A 21,538-nucleotide genomic window follows, 5' to 3' on the forward strand; every position below is an offset into this window, starting at 1 on the left:
TAACCTTAGTCTTAACATTGACCCCATACTATTCTGTAAATACATACATCCAGTCTGTAAATACGGTACTAACAAGAATAGGGTGGCCCCTAAATCCAATCAAGACATCAGAGTGTATCTAAATCTTTGAAAAAAAAATTGACTGTGCTTCCTGAGGATTTAGGCTATATCTAGAGAAATCTGTCACCTGGTCAGTAGTATTGTAGTCTGGAAAAAAGTAAGGAGACCTGTAAGCCAAAGTGCAGCAGCCTGCATGCATAGAATGAAGCCGCTCTTTGGTCCAGACACCAGATCCATTTTTGTTTTGTTTGACCTGCAGTGTTTTCTTAAAATGTGAATCTCCAAACTGAAAGTCTGCCTATGACATATGGACTTCTGGCTTGTCCTGACAAATGAGAACTGGCAAATGCTGGTACAGCATTTCTGCACGGCAGTCCTCAGCCCTTCATCCGGAGTGCATACTCTAGCTCCCCACTTCTCTCACCTCTCTCTTCTGAGGTTAGACAAACAGGCAGCAAAGATTAAAAATTCATTTTAGTGTATCTGAAACAATCCAGGGGAGAGATAACCTAAAACTTCTCCCAAATATCTTATGGTACATAGAACAAGATGTTAGGCTTATCACAGCTTGATGACAATACCCCCCCTAAGGGCATCTCATGTGCTGTGTTCTAATTCTGGCCCACCAAAAAGCCTTCTAAATCAATGACATGATCTCTAGAGTGACTCTACCCATTAGGGAAGACTGCTCTATACACACAGCCTACCCCAGTTCTCTAATCCGATGTTTTCTACAGTAACCAAAGAATGGCATTTTAGTTTTATTTTAGTTTACCACTCAGTATCTTAGAACTAGTTAAGTAACAGCTCAATCCTAAAGACTGATTTATTATGGATAAATAAAACTGAATTCCTGAAATTGCAAAGCTAAAGAACAGACACCGGATTAAATTCTCAACCTTCTTTCTGTTTCAACATGCTTGGGTAGTAATAATAGTTCATGGCGTAGTAATAAAGGGAGTTAGTTCGGATGCTTTTTTGAGGGAGAAAGGTCACTTACGAAACCTATTCTGAGACACCAACCAACATCCTCTGATCTCAAGATGCCAGTTCAGTCCAGTTTACCTGAGTGGTAAGAATCGTGTTTTATACAGAATGGCTCCCAGTGTCCACTGAACCTCTCGGTCATATACCAGCTGGGCTGTCTGCAGGTGTGGGTAGTCATAGGGAAAGTGGAATCCTTCATGAAGGACTTGGTACATCCAAGCCGATTTAAAACACTGATATCTGTGTGACAAAATAATATTTTTTTAAAGAAGAAAAGAGAATTCTAATGTTTTCTATGTACTCCCCCTGGATGTCAAAAAAAGACCGGTCTCTCTCTACTTCACCTTCCTTGCCTCTAGGTGGAGCCAAACCTGCGCCTACTTTATCTTGTTTAACGCAAAAGTGAGGACTGCCTTTTCGCAGTAGTGATATTGTGACTGTTTTCTTTTTCTTTCTTTTTTTTTAGAGTGAAAGAGGGCAGAGGAGAGGCAGATGGAGAAGAAGAGAGAGAATCCCAAGCAGGTTCCATGCCCAGCACGGAGCCCGATATGGGGCTCAATCTCACAACCCTGAAGCCAAGGTCAAGAGTCGGACGCTTAACCAACTGAGCCACTCAGGTGCCCCCTTTTCTTTTTATGAGTCCTTATCTTCAAGGAGCCTGCTGAGGTATCTACAAGTCTACTTACATGATGTCTGGGATTTGCTTCAAAATAACCCAGCTGCGGTAAGAGGGCAGAAGGGTGGGAAAATAGATGCAACAAGATTGGGCAGAAGCTGATAACCACTGGTAGAGAAACAGGGTGACAGGCATACGGAAGTTTATGATACTCTTCTATTTTTGTTTATGTTTAAGATATTTTACAAATATTTACAAAAATGGGAGGACCGACAAACCAAACTGGCAAAATATTGGCACTTGTTGAAGCTGGGTGAGGTTTATGTTACTTTTCTTTCTACCCTTCTGCATGTTCCATATTTTAATTTAAAAAACCCACCACTTTTGATTTTTTTTTTAAGATTTTATTTATTTATTTGAGAGAGAGAATGAGAGATAGAGAGCACGAGAGGGAAGAGGGTCAGAGGGAGAAGCAGACTCCCTGCCGAGCAGGGAGCCCGACGTGGGACTCGATCCCGGGACTCCAGGATCATGACCTGAGCCGAAGGCAGTTGCTTAACCAACTGAGCCACCCAGGCGCCCCCCACCACTTTTGATTTCAAGCCACTCAGAGAAAACCTTGCGGTGACCCTGGTTTTCGTTGACTTCACTAAACTAGGCTCACTATTTTAGCCCCTATTGCTCAGAAAACCAAAATCAAAAATAATCAAATTCTCCTTCAGCATAAAATCACATCTGTGCTCTTACTTGCTCTCTCTCCCTCATTATAATATGCCATCTACATGTTCAGGCCAAATATAAAGGAGAAAAGGAAGCTACTTACTTGAGTCGATGCTCATCTGCATGTGATGAAAAGAGGCCATTCTTGAATCTCTGAGTTAGTACTGACCAGGCCATGCCACAGTAATCCTGGAACAAGTGCACAGAAATGTTGCAACGTGAAATTAAAGCCAAACCCTGTAACCTCCCTACAGTCACAGCTGCTCCATGTCTAAAGTTACTCATGGGCTACTAGTTGACAAAGGAAAACAGAAACGCCATCTTCATTCACTGGACACCGTGCAACACAAGTACTAAAATGCAGATGCAGGCTGCTGCGGGTCTCCTTTTTATTCCCATCACCTCAAGTCCAATACAAAGCCAGCCCAACATGGCTCCTGAGCCTCTTCAGCTTCAGACAGGGATAAGGTTAGGACCAGGAAGAGCAACATCAAAGCCAAAGGGAGCCTCACTCTGCTCTATGTCAGACTAACATGAGCAGGTAAAGTAGATGGTACAGAATGGTCAAAATTATACCACTGGCCTGTCTCTATGTTGTAGTTCTCCCCAAAGGAATCATTCCTTCTGGTTTGATCAGTTAACTTGTATTTCTTCAATGTCTACTTTGTGCCAGGTGCTATTCTAGGTGCCAGGGAGATTTAGCAGTGAACAAAACAGACAAAACATGAAGCTCACATTCTAGTAGTAAGAGACAGACAGTAACCAAATACATATATATGCATGCATACATACAACACACACATACCTATATACATATACACATACGTACAGAGTGTGTTAGATGACATAAATGCTCACAGGAAAGGGGAACAGGTAATATTGGGAAGGGCTGCAGTTATGGATATAGTTGCTAGGGAAGGTATAACTGGGAAAGTAACAGTTGAGTCAAAGTAAAAAAAAGAACAAAATTATCTCTTTTACCTGGGAAAGAGAACATATTAAGCCACTAGCAACTTGGGCAAGCAATAACTTGAGCCCTTTGGTGTTCAAGGGAATAGAATCTGAAGAAGTTTTAAAGTGAGAGAAAGATGTGGGCCATGGACATTTAGAGAGCCCTGGATGCTGGAAAGGAAAAGGAATATGAGTGTATTCCTGGAGGCTGGAGAAGAACAAATACAAACCAGGTTTTCCTCAATATTTCTCTCTCTCTTTTTTAAAGATTTTATTTATTTATTTGAGAGACAGAGAGTACATTTGGGGGGGCAGAAGGAGAGAGACAAGCAGACTCCCTACTGAGCAGGGAGTCCAACATGGGGCTTGATCCCAGGACCCCGGGATCATGACCTGAGCTGAAGGCAGATGCTTAACCAACTGAGCTACTCAGGTGCCCCCTCAATATTTCTTAGGGACTGCCTTTAGGGAACAGAATATTACACACACTACAAATATATATATATTTTTTTAAGATTTATTTATTTATTTCGAGAGAGAGTGGGAGGGGCAGAAGGAGAGGGAGAGAGAATCTCATGACTCAGTGTGGAGCACAGAGCTTGACTCGGGGCTTGATCTCATGACCCTGAGATCAGGACCTGAGCTGAAACTAAGAGTCAGATGCTTAACTGACTGCCACCCAGGCATCCCACAGATATTATTAAATTGCAAGTCTTCTATCCAGAGAACCCTAGAGAACTGTAACAAAGCAGAAAGGAAAGAATAAAAATATAAGGACAGATTCTTCCCATAAGTTTCTGCGCTAAAAGAGAGATCAGAAAGATAGGCAAAACTTCAGAAATGAATCTAAATTAAAGAAGGAGATTGGGCGCCTGGGTGGCTCAGCTGTTGAATATCACACTCTTGGTTTCGGCTCAGGTCGTGATTTCGGGGTCGTGGGATCGAGCCCCACACTGGGCTCTGTGCTCAGTGTGGAGTCTGCTTGAGATTCTCTCCCTCTTCCTCCCCCACTGCCCCTCCCCCAACTGTGCATGCACACACGCTCTCTCTCTCTCAAATAAACAAAATCTTAAAAAAAAATTAAAGGAGCTATATTCTCCCTCTGCCCCTCCCCCCGCTTACCTGCTCACTCTAAAATAAATAAATCTTTTTTAAAAAAAGGAGCTATAGAAAGTTAGCTAAACTTTTACCTGTTCAGGTAACTAATGATTTAAGCTTATAAGCTGCTAACATCCTAGATATGCTCTAAATGAATTTTTATTTCTTCTGCATTTTAGTTTTAAATAATACTTACACCGACATTGCTTTTCCCAACATCTTTCTAATATTCCAAGTGACCCTATATACCATTCTGGCCTCCTAATGACTCAAACCAAAAAAATGAAAGTGCACTTGCCCACCTGTGTGACATCATCTCCAAAAGCACATTACAACTGAGAACACCCAGTAAGGGGAAGAATCTCTGGGGATGATACTTTTGTCCACAAACATTAAACAAGATTATTGGAAAACTAGAGGAACAACCATTAGCCACCACAATTATGGACTTGGGTGATAATCTGGGTGATCACAACATGCATGGAAACCTAAGCTTAATGAACTAGAAGACAGTCCGGCACAGCGGGTTCCTTAACTTTTGAGTCCACTTTCTCATCTATAAAACGAGGGCTCAGAGGGCCCCTGCGAAGAATCCAGTGAGATCAGGCATGCAAAGCTCTTTGAACAGCATCTGATACAAAGTTAGGCATCCAATAAATGGCTGCAGCTGGCGTGAGTTATCTTTATTATAAATAATTTACCTGGGCAGCCTTGGCAAACGTTGGCCCATGATAGTGGCCACCAATGCGTAACACATCCTCTGTACAGTAAAAAAACTCAGAGAAACCGTAGAACTCGCTGTTGTTGAAGTCAATTGGCGACTGGTAGATGCCATTCAGCGAGGCCTGGCTGGTGTTGGAGCGAGCCAGCAGGGGGCTCAGCATCGCCCCACAAGAGGCCCAGTCTCCTCTTCCTCGGATGTGCAGCACCTGGCTGTTCCTCTCCACCACATCTGTGAGGCCCACAGGCAGGCAGGGATCCAGAAATGGATTGTCTGGACTCAGACCAGTCTTCTGGCCCAGCAACCTGTCACAATGACAAAAACACACAAAACACATCACTAATGTACTCACCCTCTTCTAGGAAACACCTAGTTTAAGAAACTTGGTCTAAGAATGTGCTTCACAGATTATCTTGTTGTTTTACATGGCATCCCTAGAAACAAGAATGGAGTTTTAGCATCAGTCGTAACACATCAAAATTTACCTTAAGCAAATTCAATTTAGTGGAAAGAAGGAAGGAAGGAAGGAAGGAAGGAAGGAAGGAAGGAAGGAAGGAAGGAAGGAAAGAAAGGAGAGAATTATGGCAGTGATCAAATTTTGTCCAACCGTTCAGTCCTCGTGTACATCTCCCAGTGCAGAGTGAAACTGGAAATGTTAATCTGCGGGTCTCAATCTAGTCTTCATTCCCACTGGTCTCTTAAAAGTGTCAAGATCTCACCACACCGAGTGCAGTTCTAACGTTCAACAAAACCCTGGGAGGAGGTGAAGAAGGCAGGCCCGGGAGAGGCTCCTGAGGAGGGGACCTTGTCGGTGGTGCAGTAATAACTGCCGGCAATAGGAAGGATATGCCCGGCCCCTCGCAGGGACGGGGGGAGGGGCAGGTTCTCATCCCCACCGTAGCCGTCACACAGTTCTGGCTGTTTCAAGTCAGTACTTTGCCCAGCAACAAAATTCCCATTCCTAAGGGGATGAAATACAGATCTGGCCGAGAACAGAAATTAAGTGAAGACCAAATAATGTTGCCAACCATGGTTAATTATTCACCAGTTCCTGAAGAGACACATGTTGAAGAGTGGACTTCCTGGGATGAAGATGCCCCCACAAGGGTAAAGACTAAAGGAGGGAGTGGGAATGTGGCAACACCACAAAATGCTTTGGAACGACTGGAACTTATTTTAAGGATGTGACACCAACTATAGAAAAAACAAAACAAAACAAAACAAAACAATGTCAGAAAATCATATTAAGAAGAAAGAACCAGGGGCGCCTGGGTGGCTCAGTCAGTTGAGCATCCGACTCTTGATTTGGCTCAGGTCATGATCTCAGGGTCATGAGATCAAACCCCCCATCAGGCTCTGCACTGGGCATGGGGCCTGCTTGAGATTCTCTCTCTCCCTCTCCCCCTACCTCCACCCCTGTTTGCTCTCTCACTCTCTCTTAAAAAAAAAAAAAAAGAAGAAGAGGAAGGAACTATTATGTTCTGACATCCCAGGAAGCACAGGTTTCTCTAGTAGATTAGAAGCTACACGAGATGAAGAATAAATCTTCTGAATTAGGAACTTAGAAACATGGCAAGAAAATACCAGTGCATGGGAGGATGATGATGCAGCCTGGCAAGTTCTGAGCAGAAAACAGCAAAGAGAAAAGGGCAGCAGAACAACAAAGGAAGGAAATGGAAAAGGAAGCACAGCAGCTAACAAAGAAGGACCACAACAAAATTGGTGTGAAACTCTCATAACTGTTCTCCAGATGCTGCGGTGCCGGCAGCCCAAGCAACAGGAGTACAGATGTGAGAGTATTTTCAGAATGCAAACACACTGACGGATTTTAATGCATTCATCAATCATCTGCGGTAACAGGATTCTCCCAAAATACTGTAAACTCCTGGTAGTTGAGACTCACAAAAACAAAAAAGAATTATGAGACAGTATTTTCTTTAATATGGTCCCAATATAAGACAACTGCTGTGGAAAAGTTATAAATAGGCTATACTGGTACTTCTTCAAACTAGTGTTTCTAGCAAAACAAATGGGGGTGAATAATTTTATGGTGAAAAAAACTCTGCTGTCTATTATGCTTCCTTCACTGCACGTAATGATACAATAATTTTAAATAAAGAAAATCTCACAACTATTTGTACATTATGGCCTAAATACTTCACGGGGTACTCAAATGAAGAGTCTGTGATCTGTCCATGCTGCAGAGCAAACTGGCTGTTCTGGACTTAATGAGAGAGCAATGTAAAGGTTAATTCTGACTTCACATGCTTTTTATTCTTTTATGCACACTATGGACCTCACTCCCACATAAGATGCAACTCCACTGTAATTCATCAAATACATCTTCCATGTAGAGGGAACTGCTAAGAGCTACACTACATTGCACATTATAAATTAAGAACTTAATCTCACTGGGACGCGTGGGTGGCTCAGTCAGTTAAGTGTCTGCCTTCAGCTCAGTTAATGATCCCAGGATCCTGGGATCGAGCCTTGCATCGGGCTCCCTGCTCAGCAGGGAGCCTGCTTCTCCCTCTCTCTCTGCCTGCCGCTCCCCCTGCTTGTGCTTGCTCTCTCTCTCTCTCTAAAGTTTTTAAAAAATTCTTAAAAAAAAAAAAAGGAACTTAATTTCATTTATCCTATGATACCATTTCTGAAACAGGACACTGCAAGAGGTCCCAATAAGCTGCTAGACTTTTTTGGGTCTGACCAGAATGCACCCTCACCTAGATTGAGTGGGACTACTAATACAGGGTCTCTTAAGCAATACTACCCCATTGGCAGGAGTGGTCAGGAAGAAGGAGGAAGCAAGGACATATCTATCGTAGTAGGATAGGAGTATTTCTTCCTAGTATCTGCACCCTGATGACATTCTATTTCAGATCAGACAGATCCCCATGTCGACATACCTATTTTTGGTAAGGGTTTCATTCAGCACAAGGTCTTCATAGCGCTGCCGGGCAAAGTTGCCCCCAAAACCCAGAAAGGTCGTGACATAAACCCTATACACGTGTTCAGTATGTTGCACATCACAGCCCAGGTTGAATTCAGCCAACAGGATCTTTGCTGCTTCTTCCTATAATACAATGTAAAGCGAAAAAAGGGAATCTTAGTTTTGGCTGATTGACAGAAAGCTATGACATCACTAATACACCAGTCTTCATGTGCTATAACTACTCTTTAAGATATCTTATAGCATTCTCTCATTCTTATAGCATTATTTTCAACAAAGACACAAAGTGACAAGCCTACATAAAACAGTACAGAGACTAAATGCCAAATTAGAGACTACAACACTAGCTGTAGTTCTACAGAAGGTAGAATCATTATTACAGATGATGTCATTTTCTTGCACGTATTCTTCTGATTTTCCAATCCTCCAAAATGAGAATGTACTATTTTTATCATCAGGAAAAAAAAATCCTTTGATAAAAATAAATTTAAGGAATTTTGGAGATCATTATGAGACCTATTCTATGGGTTTTTCTAAAACTATTCAAGAAGATCTAATGTTCCCTATGACAGGGACTGGGATTGGGAAAGTTCCATTTTACTGGACCTCCAATGAAAAGGGGCTCTATTTTTTTTTTTAACTTGAGGTACATGGGTTGAATTAATCATACTCCTCAGTTCATGGTAATTATTATGGCAAAGCCCCATTTTTGTTTTATTTACTTCCTTTTATCTTCATATCCACTCCCATTCCCGCTCCCCACAGGCAAGCATTCTAATGTGCTTCAATGTGTAATGTATGTTTGTACATACTGTTGTAAAATGAAATTATTGTTTTGAATGTATTTGTTTTTAATTTATGAAGATGCTATTGTGCCCAGAAATTTCACTAAGTATATACACAGGAGGAGTGAAAACTATGACTAATCAAACATGTGTATGTGAATGTTCACAGCAGCATTATTCATAATAGCCAAAAACTGGAAATAAAATCCAAAAGTCCATCAACTGATGAATGGATAAACAAAATGTGGCATGGTCATATAATGGAATATTATTCAGCCATGAAGAGAAATGAAGGACTGACACGTGCTATAACAGAGATGAACCCTGAAAACATTTTGCTAAGTTAAAGAAGCAGACACAAGATGTCACATATTGTATGATTCCATTTATGTGAAATACTAAGAACAGGCAAATCCACAGGAGATGTGAAGCAGATTATTTTATTTTATTTTATTTATTTGAGAGAGCGAGAGAGCAAGAGAGAGAGAGCACAAGTGGGGAGGGGGGAGAGGGGAGAGGGAGAAGCAGACTCCCCGACGAGCAGGGAGCCCGATGCGGGGCTCGATCCCAGGACCCTGGGATCAGGACCTGAGCCGAAGGCAGATGTTTAACCAACTGAGCCACCCAGATGCCCCAGTGAAGCAGATTATTGGTTGTCAGGGCTACAAGGAGAGAATGGCAAGTGACTACTAATGAATGCGGGGTTTCTTTGGGCGTAATAAACACATTCTAGAATTCAATAGAGGTAGTTGGGTTACTTTGTGAACGTGCGCAACTTTGTGAATTGTACAAAAAAATCACTTTGGGCATTGAGGATTATTTATATTTTGTAAAGTGCTATTGTGTTATGTCTCATTGTTCTTTTCCTTCTTTACCAAGCACTGAGATCCATCTTTAAGATCATTATATTGCTATGCATACATCTAATTTGTTGCTTGCAAATATACTTTCTACACAAGTGTCACTTTCTAAATCTACACAAACAAAAAAGTCATTTGTTTAAGACTTTAAGGATCAGTGCCACTCACTGGATCCATGGCCTTCAGTTTACCTGTTGATGACATACTAGCAAATATAGGCTAAAGTTAAAATGTCTTACAACCTAGTTCCCCAAATTTCCAAACCTTGCACAGACCCCTGCTGATTATCAAACCCACATTTCCAACAATCTTGCTGGATATTTAAACACATATGTTCCTCAGATATTTCAAATTCTAACATACTCAAAACTGAACTCACTGGTCGCAGGACTTGGGCTAGAGATCAGAAAGTCGCTCTCACGCAAACCACCGGACCATACTGATTTGCTTAGCATCAACCCACCCTTTATCCTGGGGTCTCTCTCAGTGACTGGGTTCCTTACCCTACCAGGTACCTAGGAGGGAACCTCAGCATCACTGGCCATCCTTTCCTGTCCTACCCACACCATTATATTACATTGTTTTTTTAAATTCCAAAATACCCTTGAAATCTGTCCCCTCCACTCCATTTCCACTTACAATGCCTAGTTTAGCCCTTATTACTTCTCACCCAAGGTTCCCTGACCTACATTTCTTTCTCCTACTGACACCAAAATTATTTTCCTAAAAAATCAATTAGATCAGTCACACAATACAGAGCTGAAAAGGGCCTTAGTTTAATTACTTCACAGATGATGAAATGAGGTCCATATGAGTGCCCTACTCAAAAACCTTTGCTAACTATCCTCCGTTTATAGATATAAAAGTGAAATTCCCTAGCATGGAACCTAAGACTCCTCACCGTCTAACTTCATCTGATCTTCCTAGACTTAGCTACACTGCACTGGAAAACCATACACTGCAACGAGCTGTTCACCACTCCCTGGACATTCTGGGCTCTTTGCTGCTTCTTTTGTGCCCTTGCGTATACTGTGGCCTCCATACAGGTGGCCCTCCTCCACCTCCACTAGGCAAAAGCCTACTATCATCCAAGACCCAGGCAACAAGCCAGGACGACTCCCATTCATGGAGCAGGGTAATGGGGTGGGGACATTACTGGCATCTGGTAGAGGCCTGAGATGCTGCTAAACATCATATTATGCATGGGGCAGCTACAACAAAGGCTTATCCAGCCCAGAACGTCAATAGTGCCAACGATGAGAAACCCTGGTTTAGATCAGATGATAGCACTGTCATGGTCTGCCTGTTATCACAGGCTCTCTGCACTGATAGATTATAAGCTTTTGGGGGCAGTATAATGTCTTATTCCTTGCCCATAATAGGTGCTTAAAAACTGTCTGCATTTCTTTTTCCTCTCTATGATAAAACTTCTCCTTCGAGATACATTCTTTACACTCTAGTCAGGTATGGAATATTAGAAGCACAAGAATGGAATCATAAGCAAGGGAAAGGAAATAACATTTAATAGACAAGTATGTATCAAATACTGTACTCTGGGATTTATATGTATTATGTTTAATCTTCAGGCAGACCAAGAGACGGGGAGTATAATTATAATTGCTAAAATTATTAAACACTTATCACATACTGGGAAGTTTGTAAAGTGCTTTACACACATGGTGTCATTTCATCCTCCCAAGTTTATGAAGTAGAAACTATTATTATTCTCTTTTTATTTTATATATGAGGAAATTAAGGCTCAGAGAGGTAACCTGCCCAAGATAATATAAGCTAGCAAGTATCTCAACAAATATTTGGACCCAGGCAAGTTGGTCTAAGTCCAAAGACAGTGGCCTTCTTCTCAAATACTGGCATTTCTCACAACTGAATTTCCCTAAAAGGTAAAATACCTGTTTTGGAGGAAGGACAGAGGTTGAGGTAGGAACTTCATAAGCAATTTGAAGAGAGGCTCCTCCCATATCCAGTATCCCTACTGTCCTTCTGCGCCCTGCTGCCAATTCCTGGGGAGCCTCGGCATCAGATTCTGAAATAAATAAGGGAACAGAAAGGATCTAGTAATTAAAAAACAAAATTAAATCAAAAAGGAAAAAAAAAAACCAGAACAGAAATTCCTTAAAAAATGAAAAACAAACTGAAATAAATTAATCTAATGATATCACCTATATATTATAGAGAATTCTTTATTTTTTTTAAGATTTTATTTATTTATTTGACAGAGAGAGACACAGCGAGAGAGGGAACACAAGCAGGGGGAGTTAAAGAGGGAGAAGCAGGCTTCCCACTGAGCAGGGAGCCTGATGCAGGGTTCGATCCCAGGACCCTGGGATCATGACCTGAGCTGAAGGCAGACGCTTAACAACTGAGCCACCCAGGCACCCCTATAGAGAATTCTTTTATAACTTAAAACAGTAACTTAAAACCTAGCATTTTTACTGTATCCCTTATAGAATGTATCTTAATGACAATAGAAGCAAATAGATATCTTAAACTGCATTTCAGTAGTCTTATTGATAATGATTTTATTGGTAAATTAAGCATATATTATGAAATAAAGTAAATGTTTATATTAATATCTTTAGAAACATAATCGGCATAAAAGAAAAAACATATAAGTACAAAATCAAAGATATTAAGCAATAACCTTTTAATTTTAAGTATGAATTGGAACTATCACTATGAAATCATGAGTTTTCTCTTTCTAAAAATACATTTTTTCTAGCTCTGTTCACTGAAAGGGCCTAGGAGCAAGGATAATCCAGGAGCAATGAGCACCCCTGGTATCCACAGTCACTAAATATCATTTTTCAATAAAAGAAACCAGGGCTCCTTAAAAAGTACCTGATGCTAGGTCTAAGGTAGAAAGAATACAAGATGAGCATGGAATACCTTAGTGTGCCAAAAAGCAAGGGAAATGTAGACTGTGATGTTAAAAGGTACAGGAGCCAACTTAAAGGTGCTCCTACTGGCCAATGATGGTATAATTTGAACACCGAAAAGAATAATGATGTGACGGACTAAAATGCATCAAACACATTAAAATCTATAAATTCATAATGATACTGGAAAAAAAAACTTCACTGGTTACCTTTAACCTTTTCATGCTAGGACATGAACTCATTATTCAAAAACTTGGTAAATGAAAGGAAAGAATGAAGGACTTATTTTGCCTTTCCAATAAGAACTGTATTTCAGGGTAATTAGTTAATGAAGAAAATTTTGTTATATAAAAATCTAAGCTGTTGGGGCGCCTGGGTGGCTCAGTCAGTTGCATCTGCCTTTGGCTCAGGTCATGATCCCAGGGTCCTGGGATGGAGCCCCACATCGGGCTCCCTGCTCAGGAAGGAACCTGCTTCTCCCTCTCCCTCTGCCCCTTCCCTCTGCTTGTTCTCTCTCTCTCTCTCTAATAAATCTTAAAAAGCAAAGAACAATATTTGTTTTATTTATTGCAGAAGAACTGAAAGAATTAGAAAAATCACCATTTTCCAACCTCTAATAAAAAAAATGGATCTAAGCAATCATCACAATTGGCTACTGTAACCATTAAGTGAAAAGTGGCTGGGGAATTTTTATGATAGATTAGATCAGGCTGACAATACCTGACTCCTGAATACTTGATCAGTCTTAACATGACTAAAAGTGGGACAACCAGACATTATAAAACTCCTTATGTGATGTAGTAGGAAACACTTACCGCCAATATTTGTGATTTATTCTTGCTGAAAGAATTAAGTCTGTGTAATCAAGGTTCTGTCGGGATGAGAAGCATGTTGCAGACCCCACAAAAATGCAGTCAATCAAATCAAGAATGTGTCAAATTCATGCTATCAAGTGATCCAGTTTTGTTTTTGTTTTTAATGAATGATTTGAGGAAAAGAGGTGGGAGGGTGGAAACGGTTTTAGAGTAAGAAACTGATCAATCAAACATCAAACATAACATGTGATCCTCAATCAGATTCTAATTTTAACAAGACAACTACAAATAAATATTCTTGAGACAATAAGGGAAGTCTTTACCTGGGTAGATGGATGTTACATAATATTAGAAATTGTTAACTTTTTTAAGTTTAAAAATGCCATTGCATATATTTCATTTGTTTTGAAACTCCTCATTGGTGAGAGATATACACTGAAGTACATGAAGATAAAATGATATGTCTGGGGTCTGCTTTTAAAAATCCAATAGGAGGGGCACCTGGGTGGCTCAGTCAGTTAAGCATCTGACTCTTGGTTTTGGCTCAGGTCATGATCCCATGGGTCCTGAGACTGAGTCCCATGTTGGGCTCCACGCTCAGCGGGGAGTCTGCTTGAGATTCTCTTCCTCTGCCCCTCTCCCCACTCGCACTCTCTAGTTCTCACTCACTCTCTCTCAAAATAAATAAATAAATATTTTAAAAAAAATCCAATAGGAAAAAAAACCCTGTGCTGTATGGAGGGAGTGTGGGGCAAAAAAACTGGCCAATCACTAATTAGTGTTGCATCTGGGTACTGGGTTCATGGAGATTCATTTTATTATTTACTCTACTTCTGTGAATGTTTGCAACTTCCCATATTAAAAAGTTAAAAAGAAATAAAAAAAGGCAAATTAAGACTGGAAAATGAAGCATCTTAAAAGAGTTTTAAAAAGCTAAAGAAAGAAAGAAAAACAACTCAAACATAGCACTTATGTTCTACTGATAGGTTACAACATAAACCTTCAGCGCTTAGAACTCTCGTAAGATGACAGCATTACTCACCATCCTCGTGGTCGAATCTTCCCAAAACAAAGTTGATTCCAATCCATGCATAAACTCCTAAGTAAGAAATATGAAAGTCCTTGCTTAATTCTCTATTGCTATGCCATGTCTACACCTCTTCCCAGGGCCGCTCTTTTCCTCCTTTCCTTAGAAAAAGGTGATGAGAGTATTTTATTCCACACTCTCAGTGTATGAACTTAAAATCTCTTATCTTATGATGCTTTTCCCTTTAAAATGATTTGCATTGTCTAAATTTCCTACAGATGATTATGGATTAATGTATAAAAACAAATGGTAAAAAAATGTGAATCTTGGGAGTTCTGGTTCTGGGCAAGATGGAGTAAGCACACTCCATCCTGTCTCCCCACTGAATACAAATGTAAACTCTGGACAGAATGTATGGAGCACATTTGTGAGGCCTCTGAAAGGAAATGATAACGGGCACACTGAGACAGAGATCAGAAGTTAAAGTACCACCAGACCGGTAGTGAATTCTCCATTTTTCTCCCCAGATATCGCCTGGCCTGGACTCAAAAGCAGCTTGAAACACAAAAGGATATACACAGGTGGGGAGAGAAAGAAATTCAAGACTTTGCTTTCTGGTCCAAGGAGCATTAAAAGGGACTCCAAAGCCTCAGAAAGAATGGAGGAAAATCCCTTGAGTTTTTTTCCCTTTATTTTGTTCGCTACATCAGGCAATCCTGCAGGGGTAGAGGCAGAAGTTGGGCAGGTAACTAAAACTCGGAAGGATACGAATCCTTTCTCTGACTAGAGGAGCCTTAAGAGTTGGGGAAAATCCCTATTGCTTATTTTTCTCCCTCTGTCCTCTACCATTTAGCCCTGGATACAGATGCAATCATGGGAAATGCAGGGCAGAGCAGGTAAATTAAAGTCCTGGCTTTCTGACTGGAGGAGTAAGCCCCAGGGAACCAGAAAGTATTGGGGAGATTACAGAGAGTAAGGAACAAAGTAGTATATCAACTTCTGGGCTGACATCTAAGCTACACATGCATGGATCTCACTCTAAACAATATACCAAAGGTTCTGAGAACTGAACTACTGGCTAGACAACCCATTTTGTATGGGCTATGCCCAGGTTCTATATTGGCCACTGGGTATCACACAAATGGGACAAATTCAAATCGCAGTGCCAAGGTTTTGAAAATGAATCAACAGAATCACAGCCAACAGAAGGCAGGTCAGAGTTTGAGGCATAAACCTAACCAGGTCAACTCCCTGCTAAATCAAACAATCAATAATCTCCTTATGACCGAAAAAAGACCCAGAGTCTCAAAATGTAATATTCAAAATGTTCAGGATACAATATAAAATTACTTAGCATAAAAAGAACTAGGAAATTCTCAACTTATAAGGGAAAAGATACCAATCCCAAGAAGACACAGATGTCAGAATTGTCAAAGATATTAAAGCAGCTATATAATCAAGAAATAAGAGCAGTCCTAGCATGAATGGAAGATAGACAGTTTCAGCAAATAAATAGGATATAAAAAAGAATCAAATGAAAATTCTAGGGCTGAAAAATGCAATACTGAAATAGAAAAAGGTAAATCTTTTCCCTTATGTGAGCTGTAAATAGAATGCGTGGATTTTCTCTTTTTCAAGAAATGGAAACATAATTTGTCATACAGGCCACATTTGGGCCACATGAGAACACATAATCAACTCTACCCCCAAAGTGCAAGCTTTTAGGGAAGTATCAGTACTGCACAGTAAAATGTAATAAAGGGAGAGCCTGTAACAAAGAAAAGTAAGTAGTGATCATCCCGATCACCCCCTAAAATTAAAGTTTCCCCTTACTTTAATAATTTACTTTACATTGGAATTTGGCAAACTCAGTAGACCTCAGAGAAGTATGTATGTTTTAAAAACTACCATTAACTAACCAAATATCCATTTGGAATCATCACTAAATACTAATACATTCTTATAAACATAGTACTTAGCACAAAGTTAAAAACAAATATAAACATAGGACTTCTAGAAGCAGCATTCTTCTTTTTCCATTTTTTAAAAATTTAAATTCAATTAACATACAGAGTATTAGTTTCAGAGGCAGAGTTCAGTGATTCATCAGTCATATGTAACACCCAGTGCTCATTGCATCACATGCCCTCCTTAATGTCCATCACCCAGTCACTCCATCCCCCACCCTCCTCCCCTCTAAAAGCAGATTCTAAAACAGATACCAACACAGAATATGCAAATAATAAAAAAAAAAACTATACAGAATTAAGAAAATTATTCGAAGAAAAATAAAAATCAAATATATAAAGTTATCCTAAACCCCCGCCAGAGAGACTATGCCACAGCTGGCTGGGAGCCAAACCAGTGTGCCCCTCGAGGCCCAGTACCTTCCTGCTTCCCAGAGATCACTTCTGCCTGAGACTGGGAAAAGAGGAAGTCAAACTCCAGCGGTAAATCTCTCACTAGATCAGCCAAGATGGCCAGCTGCTTTCTGCAAGAAAAAAAATACATTAAAATTAATCGTTAAACACTCTTCTCACAATTAGCTTCAACTTGACCTTCTACTCAGACTTGTTACGACTCACTGCTCATATAGCCCATCCACCAGCTGAGCCCAGCTTCTTTTTGGTACTTCCTTTGATTTCAAAGGTTTAAACTGCCTCCAAAGGACATCCTCCTACTTAAATGGCAATATGGTACTATTAATACTTTCCCTTTTTATAATTTTACAATTCAAATAGCGTTAAAAGATGAGACCATGGTTCTGTGCCTCTCACAGGCTGAATATGTATAAGCGGCAGGAAGCACGGTTTCATAATTACATGATTCCTAACTATTGTGAAGGGAAGCTGTTAGACTGAGGAACACAATCTCATCTTCAAATCTTACACAATACAGAAACAACGCCTCACATCACCACACGATGAGCACTGTTAGGTCCACAAGTTTTTAACAATCCTTTACACAAGCTGACAATGAACTTTTTGATTTCCTTTTATATATTTCAAGGGTTGGAGATTTTTTCTTTATAAAAATCATATCATTTGAAAAACCCAGATCAGGATAAAAATCCAAAGGTTATAACAATTTGGGGACAAAGTTTGAGTCTTAGTATCTAGGGTTGTTTTCTCGTCTACAGTTTTGTGTTATCAGTGTTATTAAAGAAAAGCAAAGAAACAAAGCTAGAAGTAATAATATGAATCTAGAGAAAACAGTTAAAAATAAGAGCAATTATCCAAGGTTTTTCAAATTACTCATTACAAAAATATTGGCTCAGATAGTTGTCGGCATGACTTAATGGAGAATGTTAAAACTTAAAAGTGAAGAATACATTTAAAGTAATAATTTCCCAGGGGCGCCTGGGTGGCTCAGCCGTTAAGTGTCTGCCTTCGGCTTGGGTCATGATCCTGGGGTCCTGGGATCGAGCCCCGCATCGGGCTCCCTGCTCAGCGGAGAGACTGCTTCTCCCTCTCCCACTCCCTCTACTTGTGTTTCCTCTCTCGCTGTCTCTGTCAAATAAATAAATAAAATCTTTAAAAAAAAAAGTAATAATTTCCCAGTATACTGTCAAATATAGTTTCCCGAAAAGCTCACTGTTATACATATTAATTTCTTGCAATATGTGGAACAAGAGGGACTGTTTTGCCCTCCCTATTGGATATGCTTCTAAAATACCCAAAGAAGAGGGCTTGCTGGTTTTGGTGATGATATGAAAGAACAGGCGCCAACATACACTGCTGCTGGGAATATAAATTACTGGTATGATCTTTTTAAGAGCAATCCAGGACTATGCATCCACATTTTTAATGTGCTTAACCTTTGACCAGCTATTACACTTGTAGAAATTTATTGCAAGGAAATCATCAGATAAGAATACAAAAAGAAAGAGAATATTGCAGCACTATTTATAACAATGTAAAAGTGAAAATAACCTAAATGCACATCATTAGGTATTGGTTAAATAATCTGTGGTATATCCATACAATGTGATACTAGACAGATGTTAAAAGAAATGAGGTCAATATAGATCTATATGTATTGACCTGAAAAGATGTCTGATATATTCTGAGTTCTAATAGGTTATGAAACAGTACATATAATATGATCCAAATTTATATTAAACAATAAAACAAAAAAGTTCTTCACGTACTGCATGGGATTGTCTAAAATTCAATTATTGTTTCTTATTAAAAAAAACTTTTAGTGGCAAAATGTTGGCAATTGTTGAAGCTGGGTGGTAAGAAAATAAGGATTCATCATGATCTTCTATTTTTTTTTGATGTTTGAAATTTCCCATAACAAAAGTTTTTTCTTCCCTTAAATATCACCTTGTACTATCTTTGTAATTTTTTAAGGATTTTTCCATTACAAAATGAAAATGAGGTAAAACAAATTGTTAGTTCAGGTCTTTGGCAAAGAAATAAAACCTAGTGCTAACACATTTCAAAATATAGTTCAGGTGATTTGAACCCATTTTGAATATTGCTCACAAATGCTAATAAATTAGCAAAGCATTAATTATACAAAACAGGTTCTTACAGTGATGGTTGCATTTATGTCAACAACTACGGCTGCCTCAATTGGGAACAATGATTTCATAAGCCCAGGAGAGATCCAGGCATTATTAGAAGAGGTGATCAGAAGACAAGTTAAAAGGCAAGCTCTTTACAAATTCTTAAGATAAAAGAAATATTAATATTCAGAGCTTCCATGCAGACAGTGAACATCTTAGACAAATGGAATGGAGCTACATAGTGGGTTTTGCCCGGATGGAAACTTCTTTGACAGAGTCAGTGCTGAGCGGCATCAGGAGATGAGACAATCCTCTTTTGCTCCAACCCACAAAACATGGCCAAACCATCAACCTCCTGGTTGGCTCTGTCTTTTTGACTTCTGAGTCAGCTTCTTCTCTGGCCATCCCCCGCCTTCCTTGGTGCCGACCGCAGACCACTCACAGACCTGTGATGTGGCATCCCTACGTCACCTATACTCTTCCCAGGATTTCTAAATTTTGAACTATGTGAATATTACTTATGTCAAAACTAAAACTCCTAAATTGCATGCGCAGTATGGTTACAACTTTGTAGAAACTACATATAGATGTACAGAGAGAAGGGAATGTGACAAGATGAAACACTTTCGATAGGGCAGTAGGAATATGTATTTTGGGTGGTTTTTTTTTTTTTTTTACTTTTAAGATTCCTTTAATGCAGCTATAATATTTTAAAATTTGGTTTTAAAAATAAAAACAAAAAAAATTTTTAAAGGTCAAGATATATGGAAAAATAAGGGGCTAGAAGATCTCTCATTTCCACAAAGGGCTATATAAAATAATCTCCTTCTCAACAGTAGCCTAGATAGTAAACCAGTAACCATGTGTTTAAACAGAAGGAAAGAAGTCCACTGAAAAAACTGTGGACATATGTTATCTGGCACATCTGGCATAAGTAGCATGAAGCCCTACATGCATGGCTGAGGTTTTTGTTGTTGCTGGCCAAGAATACAAAATAAAACTTTCTGGGAAAGGTTACTGTTATTTACCAAGAAAAAATATTTAAGCTAATAAAAAATACCTGATGCCTATGAGACTTTGAACATTCCAGAAGGATGAATTCTAAGGTTAAGGGAGCTCACTGCCACCCCATGACCATAATAAGTGTGGAGGGCTCAGGGAGGTAACGAAGGGGAGACATCACAAACAAGAAGGGGTGTGACCTACATATAGCCACTGCCTCTTCCTCCTCTTCTTCCAGAGAAAGAAGAGGGATCAGGTGGCAAGATACTGGGCTAAACTACCAAGGTCAAGTGGACACTGGACTGGTTGGGGTTGAAAAAACTGGTCTAAAGCAATGGAGACTGAGCTTGGCAAGCAGCACCAACTATCACCAGGGAGCCAGGCAGTGACAGACAGAGCAGCATTCCTACCAGAGCCTTTCCTACTGGCCTCCAGGTACCTGGTCACTCAGATGAACCTCCTACAACACTTCTGACTATGCTCCCCATCTAGTGATTCAGATTTATCACCATCACCATTGCTTCTCAATCAGAACTAACAATCATTACAGCCATCTCACATAGATATCGACCCCAAAGAAGCAAACGACATGAAGCTCTGAAAAACGGATTGTGAAGTAATGACATGCAGGGGTGGCTCTGCTCTCTTTTGAGCTACGAGTCTTTTAGTGCCACCTGTCAACTCTGTGTGGTATGTCCACAGCCCACCTTCAGACGAGGGAACTACAGAGAAAAATGCCATAGAGTCAGGCTTGCAACTCTTGTGCCACCCATTTGCCCGTGTTTTTTGGACCCTACATCTCACCTCTCAGGGAGAAGCCGCATGCCTGCTGTGCATAGGATGTAAAGGGGTGTCTCCTTGTGCTTCTTCACAGGCACATGGGCAGCAGCAAAGCTCAGCAGAGGACGAAGGTAATCACTGGCATGTTCTGGGGTGTCTGCCATTGCAGAGATTCCTTAAGTAAGACAAGACACTTTAAAAAGCAGATCACATTGACTCAGAAGACTGATTCTCCATAAAGTTCTGCTTAAGGTCCTAAACGCTATTTATTTGCGAGGATGGGAGCACCAACGAATGAGATATCCCTCCCATTATCCAGAATCTCAAGGAAAAAATGGGGGGTAGCTTTCCTTCTCCCTCTTCTCTCGTCTCTCATGCCTGCAACAGATAAAAAGAGATTGACAACAAAATATACTCTGATTAGTACCTGGCTTAATTTTTTTAACGACTGGTTGGCTGTTGCGGTCTCTCATCTGTTTGATGTCCAGCAAATCATGGGGGTTGCCATTATGTCTTGGCCAGAAATAAACAAAAATCCGGGAGCCACTGCTGCCACAGTCCACAACAAGGCCATAATTTAGAGTCAGGTCTTCAGTGTCAGTTGCTTCAAGCTCCCCTACTCGAGCCAAATACCTAAGCCAGGTGAAAAGAGATACTGGTATCAAGCATCCAGGTCCACAAAGGCACCACTACTTTAATTCATTTGTTCATGAGTCTTCATTAACTGCCTATATGTGCCAGCCACACGGAACCACA

At 40.1% G+C, this 21,538-nt stretch overlaps 1 protein-coding gene across 2 annotated transcripts in view; it reads right to left on the reverse strand.

Moving 5' to 3' along the window:
* Window positions 1-21,538, reverse strand: part of ENTPD7 (ectonucleoside triphosphate diphosphohydrolase 7) — a 42,405-nt gene that overhangs the window by 8,218 nt on the left and 12,649 nt on the right. For both annotated transcript variants that reach the window (XM_028098569.2, XM_088019971.1), the window contains 9 exons: window positions 21,210-21,415; window positions 20,807-20,957; window positions 16,875-16,978; window positions 14,503-14,559; window positions 11,659-11,792; window positions 8,060-8,226; window positions 5,134-5,458; window positions 2,487-2,572; window positions 1,126-1,287 (listed from right to left, as the gene is read on the reverse strand). In XM_028098569.2, coding sequence (XP_027954370.1) covers window positions 1,126-1,287; window positions 2,487-2,572; window positions 5,134-5,458; window positions 8,060-8,226; window positions 11,659-11,792; window positions 14,503-14,559; window positions 16,875-16,978; window positions 20,807-20,957; window positions 21,210-21,415 — 1,392 coding nt within the window. The remainder of the gene's footprint in view (window positions 1-1,125; window positions 1,288-2,486; window positions 2,573-5,133; window positions 5,459-8,059; window positions 8,227-11,658; window positions 11,793-14,502; window positions 14,560-16,874; window positions 16,979-20,806; window positions 20,958-21,209; window positions 21,416-21,538) is intronic.

Source organism: Eumetopias jubatus, unplaced genomic scaffold (genome assembly GCF_037043125.1).
Source record: "Eumetopias jubatus isolate StellerSeaLion01/CBP00866 unplaced genomic scaffold, mEumJub1_p1.0 scaffold_17, whole genome shotgun sequence".
Classification (NCBI taxonomy): Eukaryota; Metazoa; Chordata; class Mammalia; order Carnivora; family Otariidae; genus Eumetopias; species Eumetopias jubatus.